Source organism: Diadema antillarum, unplaced genomic scaffold (genome assembly GCF_040938485.1).
Source record: "Diadema antillarum isolate AM-2024a unplaced genomic scaffold, OU_Dant_1.0 seq00001492_RagTag, whole genome shotgun sequence".
NCBI lineage: Eukaryota > Metazoa > Echinodermata > Echinoidea > Diadematoida > Diadematidae > Diadema > Diadema antillarum.
The window spans coordinates 60,256-69,338 of NW_027272230.1; the positions used below are offsets into that span (position 1 = coordinate 60,256).

A 9,083-nucleotide genomic window follows, 5' to 3' on the forward strand; every position below is an offset into this window, starting at 1 on the left:
ATGCCGGGCAAGAAAGGGAAGGGAAAAGGGAAAGGGAAGGGGAAGGGGAAGAAAAAATCCAAGAAGCCCAAAGGCATGATCGGAAATCCTGGCGACTACGTCAAGAGTCTGCAGAGGGTTTACATGAGCAACTGCCAAAACAGAAACTCCGTGGTCTGTCCGGGACTCAAGAAGTTTATGAAGGATTGCTATGAGGACAATCGGCTGATAGTCAAGGTAATCCTAGGATTTTGGTTGCTTTCCTTTTGAAATTTTTGTAGTAACCTTTGTCACTATAGTTTACAGTTAATTGCAATTGAATAAACCATTTTATGACAAATGCATGTATGCAAAATGGTAGGAATAGCATCGGCAAATAGGAAAAAGGAAAAGAAAACAACAGCATACACATAAAGTTCAGTTTGCAGTGCATCTATATATATCCATTTCAAGTATGAAACAAAGGGTTGTTGTGGTAGGACTTTGAGAAAAGATAAGTTGTCTTTACATGTATACGTGGCTGACCCGTGCTCTAGATCTATCTATAGTCTGAAGAAATTTTTGTTGTTGTGCAATAGCAATACTGTTTTTGATAATTTCATATATGATGTGAGTGTAGAATGACCAGATACAAGTGATAGTTACAGGAGAATGTATCTGAGGCAAGGCGTTATTGAAATATAAGTTCCTTTATTAAAGTGATACATACCAATTTTTCTCTCTGTCTCGTATTCTTCAATCAGTTCATTCTAGAGCCCATCCCAGATTTTCAGGATCCAGACCTTTCCAATGTCAAGCTGGAACCACTCATTGCAGCCATCAGGTCAGAGAGGTACAAGTACATCAAGGAACTCCATGTGTGGGACATCCCCTTATCTCATGTCAACATTGCTGATCTGGTAATTACATTTACAACTGTACACTAAAATTGTTTTCAGCATCTTTTCTTCTTTTTTTTTTTTTTAAAGGAATGGATACTTAGAATATTTCATGATCAGAGTTATCATTGATGTAGTTATGATATGTCCACAGAATATTTTGCCCTTAAGTTGATTGTGTTATTTTTAGATGATATTTTCAATTTGTAATTAATGGGATTTAGAAGTACAATATATCACAGATTAACATATTTCGTGGGCAATATTATTTTCTTTCGTCCTCTCCTACCATACTGTTGATTTATCATCAGCTGAACTACATGCAGGAATCTCCAAAGGCAAACTTGTTGTGGCTTTGGGCGGGGTGGTTATGATGTATGCTGATTGCATCCGCTTGAACTTAATTTTTCTTATATCACCTGCCACTCACAGAGAGAATGGGAGAGAGAGTTAAGGGGGAGAAAATGAAAAAAGAAAGACCAAATAGATATCTGGATAGATAGATAGATAGATAGATAAATAGATAAATAGATCTAGATTGATAGATAAAAAGATAGATAGATATAGATAGATAGATAGATAGATAGATAGATAAATAGATCTAGATTGATAGATAAAAAGATAGATAGATAGATAGATGCAAGTATAGAGATGTAAGTGGACTGAGATAGAAAAAGGGGAAATGAGGGAGAGAGAGATAGAGAAGGAGGAGCAAGTGCACAATTTTTAGATAAAAGGTTAAGATATGATGAATTACTTTTTTCCATACTTGTGCTAGAACCAACTGTGTGTATTTTTATATTGCCACATTAAGTGAAACTCCAACCTCTCTTTAATACAGGCCCTGATGATGGAGAAAGGACCATACCCCATCAGTCGGATAGACCTGGTCGACTGCCAAGTTGAGCCGTACGCTGTGGAGAGACTCATGAGGAATTGCGTCGGGTTCTCCACCCTCACCTCTCTCTGTCTGGACTACAATGAGTGAGTCGGCTGTGGTCTACACACTGCCCTTCTTGATTTACTCTAAAAATGGAAATTTTCGGGCATTGTGCGCTACCACAAACTCGTGCAAAAATAAAAACATTCAAATATTTCTGCTTGTTGTATGTACCACTATGTATTGTCTTGGTTCTGCGGAATTAAAAACGTGCAAAATTCATTGTACTCATCAGAGCACAAAAAATAAAATGTCCACTTTTTCTGAAGTATCATCCCTTTGGTAATGTCCTGTCATTTGCATTTTTGATATGCTTTCAGAGATGCCAACTGTTACTTTTTTTTAACCTTTTTTCTGTGCCAAATATACTGCAGGTTTCATGGAGAAAATACTTTTTTCCCCCAAAATTGTATTACTACTCATGTCTATTGCTGGAAAGACACATATGTAAAAATACTTGTTTTCACCAAAACCATGCCTTTTCAGCCCTAAAAATACTTTGATGCTGTTTACAAGGTTGGCATCCCTGTGTTTTAATCACACATAATCACAATCTACTTAAGCTTAGCTAACTTACCTCAGCATTTTTTTAATTATTATTCAAGCAGGTACAGTGTGATCAGATTCATTTGTTGCATCTGTAAATGTTAAGTTTCTTGATTTGATAAAATTTTGCTTCAATTCTAGAACTTTGGTACCTCCTTATATGAAAAGTTGCTGTTGATTGTAAGCAAAATAAAATGTAAGAGATAATAAATAGTATAGGTCTACTGTCTGATGCTGTTATACTTTTATAGATACTATACTGCCAAAAATATCACCCGAAACAAATCAAAACTGAGCAAATCAAATTGTAGAAGGAAAAGCAACAAATAAGACTGGATTTTTGTTTTAGGTGTATCCATGTGTTTACTGAAAGTAAAAGTGATTAATTGAAAACTAGAAATGTCCACGTGCATTGCATTTTAATTACATAAATTTCGCGAGAGCCAAGATTTGCGAAATTACAATGCATGCAACAGTTCTTGTCTACACATATGTATTGAATGCCAATGGCAATCTGGGAAAATTTCATGCTGCAAAAAAGGCCGTCAGCTCCAATTCATGAAAATTTCGTATGTACCATGAAGAAGACTGTCAGCTCCAATTTGCAAAAATTTCATGCCACAAAAACATTTTGCTATACAGTACCACAAATTAACTGTACTCTTCTCTCTTTCTTTCATCCCATGTCTCTAACCCCAGCATTGGAGACCAAGGATGCATTGGACTCTGTAAGGGTCTCATCAAGAATGAAACCATGCTCAGCCTCAGCTTGTGCTACTGTGACTTGGGTGTCGAGAGCGGGACGGCCCTTGGAGGTGTGATGTCCACCACAGCGGTCAGGTTGGTTGTCCAGCAACAAGCTGAATGTGGGAACTGAGGCTTACACTTTACAAACATGGCAGATGGCATTGATTTTATGTGCCACAGCAATAAACAAGATATAAGTCCATATGTATGCTGAGTTGCTTTTGCTGGATAGGAGCTCTTTATACCGACACTTTAAATCTATAGTAAACACCACTGACATAACCAGGGCCTCAAAACTGCTCTTACAAGAAACCATGGAAAACCTCATGACTTTGCACGGGGCTGTGTGAATACTTATCTCGAGATATTATTATCATTATGTGTCTTATTTTCTGGTGCTATGAATGACACTTTAAATTGTGCTTATATCAAGATCCATTTTGTGAAAGGTTTATGCCTTGGAAAGGAAAGCTATTCTAGGTGAGGATTTCTCCTCCGTCATTAAGAAAGTAAAGGAAAACACAAAATCACAAATTGATGTGCGATACAAAGATAAATGTGTGACCAAAAAACACATTGCCATTCTCCGATATCACTTGTCTTTATTCATCCTCATCAATGGGAACAAAACTCTCTACTGTGTGATCATCCAGAGAGCTGTACATCAATGGAAATAATTTGGAGGCGGAGGGCGTGTCTGAGTTGATCCGGCTTGCCGTGGATCATGCTGAAGGGGAGAGCTATGAGAGAGCAGAAACTGCCAGGAGGCTGGCTGAAGAGGAGGCCCAGAAAATGCTTGAAGGTACTGCAAGCTTTCATTGTATTCTCTGGTCCAAATCAGTTGCATCTGAAAACGGTGGAAGAGTTTGAAGCCTGCAGCTGTTATCTTAGTGCTATTACTTTGCTAACATTTCAGAATTAGATTATTTGCCATTTACACTCATGCAGACACAACATTTTGTGTGAAGCCATTTTTATTTGGGTTAAAAAAAATCTTTATGGTAAGAGCACAAGTTGAGAATTCTGCCAGGATCGAAAGCTCTGGCCTGTTTTGACTCCTTTTTTGCACCATTGACTCATTTTTATTGGATGAACAGTTTTCAGAAGCTTTTCTCCTGCATGAAGTAAGGATGTATTACTTTCAAATAATATTCCATCCGAGGGAGGAAGAAGGAGTGAATTTTACTTCTCTTTCTGCAGTTGGTATTATCTTGCTTGCTTGCTTGTTTTTTCTGCTTTAGAAAAGGAGAGAGGACGCGTTAAGACTGCTTTATCCGACTCTGAGCCGAAGGAGAAACCAGCATCGGCCAAGAGTTCTGCAGGAGGAAAGAAGAAAAAGAAAAAGGGTGAGAAATTCTGTATTTTCTATTTACCAAATTATCTATATTTCTCCTTGACAAAAAATGAAGGAAGTATTAAAATCCTGCTGAAAAATTTTCATTCCGTACAACATACAGATTTGCTGATAAATGCATTTTGGCATCGTTCATTATCCATTTAGAGGAAATGGTGTTTTCAAAATTCTCTAGAATAAACAACCCTGTTGGTACAGGGCAGGCTTTGTACAGGATGCCTATTTGCGGCCGAGGGCAATTTCATTCATTGATGAAAAGGCCCAATCATGTGTCACTTCCATAACATTTGCGAGTAACTCTTGCTTGTGAATTCTAAATCGGGACTAAGCGCACATGATGCTCATTAGCTGTTTTATTGATGATTGAAAGTGCCCCTGCCAGAAACAGGCTCCCTGCAGAAAACAGAGTTGTTTACTCTAGTGCATTGCTATCTTGAGATTTGACTCAAAAGTCCTATTTACACAGATGAGGTTATGTCCTGGTACCAGAGGAGTGCTTGGAACACCCCAAAGTGTACTGTACCGTACTGTTCTGCCAAAAGTGGACCACTTCTTGATGTACTCCAGAAGCATACTGTAATGTACCGTGCCAGAGATAGCACTTGAATGCAAAGTGGTCTAAAAACATACCGTACTAGCTGTTGACATCTGAAGAACGAGTGTAACACACACTATGCCATAACAGCAAGAGTTGATCTGTTTTGTTAGGGACGCCTCTATGTAGCATAAGTGCACAAGGTGAATGTCTTGGTTGCTTCAAAATGTGTACATCCTCTTTGACTCAAGTCTGAAAATAACCCATGAGGTATGCTATTCTCCACAGAGTGGAGTGCTTGAACTCTCCCAACATACGTTTAAGTACCATAATGTTGTAGTTTGCTTTTGAGTGCTTGAACATTGCCTTGGTCACAAACAAAGAAGAGACAAATTAATGGTATAGGAACAGGAACGCAGTGGAAAGATTAAAAGGAAACAATCACAGCATCTCCCTTGGTATCTTACCCTTGTGGCTTCCAGGGAAGAAGAAGAAGAAATCCAAGGAACCACCAGGGCCCCCTCCCAAGGGCCCGCTCATCTACAAGCTTCATGTGGCTGATAATGGAATAGATATGTATGGAAAGGGATCCACATATGCACCCATTGTTGCCATGAGGCTGTTCCGCACGTAAGTCACCCAGAACAAAAAGCTCACCTATAGTCATTTAGAATTCCTCTGGAGTGTTCCTTTCATTAGACTTCAAACAAAATGCAAACAAGCAAACAAACAAACAAACAAACAAACAAAAACAAAAAACAAAACAAACAGAACTCATAGATACTAGCATCCCCTCTGCCCTTTGAAAAAAAGTAACATTGTGTTGATGAATATATCGTATCTTTGCATGATATACAGACTTTCGATGTAGCAGACTTATGAGGAACAGCACTATATCTACAGTTTGTTGTATTAGAGTTTGAAAAGCAATAAAGTTAATGAATAAAGAAACCTTGAACTCTAGGGTGAGAAAAATGAATTTGTTATGAGACATTGATAGTCAACTGAATCATATATTCATACTCTTAACAAAGTTGGATTGTCCTTTCATGCAGAATAAAATCCTGCAAGATTCTCACAGTAAAGAAGACTTTTGTGTTTTATGTTTTTAATCTAATTTCAAGTACAAAATGTAAATAATGAAATAAGAAGTAAGAACATCATTTGCACAGTAGACTGAAATAAGTTGAGTCTTGTTTTTGTTCAAGTGTTCCAAGCTCCATAGTTACAGGGACACGGTATCTTACTCAGAATCAGTCAAAATTTGTGTCCTTTGAAATGTAAAGTGATTTCTTTGAGAGCAAAGGAATTATTTACATCAGTCTGAAATAAAATGTATACATTGGTACTACCCACCTGTCTCTGTTCAAGGAAAGGTTGAGAATGATTGCTGTAAAAAAGAAATTATGACATTTTCAAACAAAATGTTTAAGTGATATCTATATTCATGGATTATAGAAGTGAATTTTATTTTGCCTTTTTGAAGATGAGTTGAATTGCTTAAAGAGCCATCAGTGCAGCCCATCCATGTAGATCGATATCAGCAGATTTGCTTTGGTATTTCTTTCTATTTTACTTCTGTCCCCATTCACTCACCCCCACAGGCTAATAGAGAATTCCTCTTGCCTGCAAGAGCTAGATCTAGATGACAATCTCATTGGAGATTTAGGGGGACGAGAGCTGATGGAGGGACTCAAAGCCAGGAAAGAAGCAGGCCTGGATGGGATGAAGGTATCTGTCACACACAGAATGAATGGAGAAACCTTCGCAGATATCATGAAGCTTGGAGCAGGTCTGAAAAAGAAGAAGAAAAAGAAAGGCAGAGGGAAGAAGGTAATGATAATTTATTTCAAGCTGATTACATTTTGTCCTCTCTCTCTCTCTTTCTCTCTCTCTCTCTCTGTGCTTGTAGGAAAGAATTCCTGCATGTTACTGACACCTAGCTGCTATGGTGACCACCTGTTTATCGAGACCACCCCTTATGTTTCCCTTCAGAGCTGTGGACATATTAACAAAACTCTTTTCAAAGACCCCTCACCAGAGAAGACTTCCTTTTTGTGTTGCCCATGGATGGTCTTTACAAACTGTCTTACTATATATATTTTTTTGTTTGTATGTCTGAGTTGTAGTACCATGTATTGTGAATACTGCCTAATTATCAACAATTGAACAGGTGTACAGAATGAAACAGAATCACATTTGGAAAAAACAAAAACAGAAAGATGGGTGTTCAGTAATTCATATGGATATCAAGTGATTTATCATAATGCGGCACGCGTGATTTACAAGAACTCCTAGGCTCTGTTTCATGAAGCTGTTCGTAAAGTAGCGCATGACTTTATGAACGACTGGAATATGAAGTGCCAAAATGTGTGCCCGTCTTTTTTTTCCCGTACCTTTTTAACAAAATATGACTGTATGTCAATATTTCATCTACATTGGAGCAAAAATACACTTTCAACTATAAGCATGTGTTAAAATGTAAGAATAATCGTTATCATCTGCAAATCTCAACTGTAGCTATTGAAATCAACAATGATTAGGAAACCCACTTGGCTTGCCATATATTTAAGTCATTGTAAAGTTGTGCATAACTTTGCGAACGGCTTTATGAAACAGAACCCTGATCTCCATTCTAGACAACAGCTGGCACAAATGAAACATGCGTGGGTGAAATTGTTTACAAATTAAGCTGCAGGGTCTATTATCATTTAAAAAGAGCCATTATTTGGTAGACATGTGACGGGTAACTATATTTTCTATCAATTTAACACTTGGACTTGGACATAATGATATATCGTCGCTGGGGCGATAAGACCTCGTATCTACAAAATGTCCAATGTTCAGGAGAGCCAAAAAACATGGCGGCCAAAGCACTGTGGCGAATGGGATAGCCTTTCCTTTGGCATGCCGTGGTAGCTTCATTTTTGGAGTAAAAAAGTACAGTTGGGATTTGGACAGGACATCACTTAAGCCATTATTTGACCAATAATCCAAAAAAGTCATTTTCACCAAAATTGCAGATACAAGGTCTTATCACCCCAGCGACGATATGTGCTTGACAAATTTCTTTCTACCCTTAATTGTGAAATTACCTCTTCCCTAATATCATATTCATATTTCTGTAGTTATGTTTACCTGTCTGATAGTCTTACAATATTTTTAAAGATGTTTTGGTTATTTTTGTTTTCATTTTGTTTTCAGTATGCTAGTCAAGCAAAACTTGATTTACACTGTCATACTGAATTGACTATTAAGTATCAAATCTAGCTAGCTTGCCTTTACAAGAGCCTATATCATCCAAATTATTCTGTGCTGAGTCCAATTGCTCTCTAATGAACTCACTTTACTATCATTCTCCATGTTCAAATTCACCCGATTCCAGAAAAAGAAGTGATCTGAACGGAATGAGACTACGGTAAAAGCGGTGCTCTCTCAAAGGAACGTTCATTGGAGGAGTGTCCAGGGTGACTGCTGCCAATGTTTCCATATGGGTGCTATATGTATGTCAACCTGTGTGCAACATGCCCTGCCCAGCGTGTGGTGGTTGTAACTACGCCAGCACAGCGTCTGATGCTACTGGTATCAAAAGCTTTGATTTCTAGTGGTGCATCCTCTGGTATTATGCAAAGAATTATGCCATGTTGACCAAGCAATATGTTATAAAATGAGTTTATGAAAGTGGCCAATTAAGCTAGAGCTGAAATGAGTCACATGTGCTCTGTTTATGTGTTATAAAATGAGTTTAAGAATGTGGCCAATCAAGCTAGAGCTGAAATGAGTCACATACAACAATATGCTCTCTTTATATTTTCATTATTGCATCCCAGCGTGCAAAATGTGTGCAGCAAAAAAGCATAATTGCAGTGCGTGTTATCCTATGGCAGATTATCACTTGCTGTGTATATATGAAACTACGTCGTATCTAGCTGTGTGCGCGATGCAAGAACCCAAACAATTGCTTTGAATTACATGCCTGTCTGCACAACTGATTGAAGAGCGGCCCCATTGTATTAAAATCTGAATGTTACCAGCTGATACAATAGTTCATAAATCCATTTTATAAAACAAATAATGCAGGTTTAAGGTCATGATGTTAATAGA

General features: G+C 37.8%; 1 protein-coding gene across 1 annotated transcript; it reads left to right on the forward strand.

The window, feature by feature from the left end:
- Nucleotides 1–8,494, forward strand: LOC139710016 (uncharacterized). The gene is made up of 9 exons (XM_071621967.1): nt 1–216; nt 723–878; nt 1,699–1,841; nt 3,043–3,183; nt 3,744–3,892; nt 4,332–4,436; nt 5,462–5,609; nt 6,584–6,812; nt 8,365–8,494. The coding sequence occupies exons 1-9, from the start codon at nt 1–3 to the stop codon at nt 8,374–8,376; spliced, it is 1,299 nt and encodes a 432-aa protein (XP_071478068.1). The 3' UTR covers nt 8,377–8,494.
- Nucleotides 8,495–9,083: the final 589 nt, after the last annotated feature.

What these genes read in the sequence shown, in the direction of transcription:
- LOC139710016 (XM_071621967.1), top strand. Translation starts at nt 1, where the DNA reads ATGCCGGGCAAGAAAGGGAAGGGAAAAGGGAAAGGGAAGGGGAAGGGG. An exon ending in ATGTCAACATTGCTGATCTG is followed by an intron (nt 879 to 1,698) that starts GTAATTACATTT and finishes TCTTTAATACAG; the next exon opens with GCCCTGATGATGGAGAAAGG. An exon ending in GCCATGAGGCTGTTCCGCAC is followed by an intron (nt 5,610 to 6,583) that starts GTAAGTCACCCA and finishes TCACCCCCACAG; the next exon opens with GCTAATAGAGAATTCCTCTT.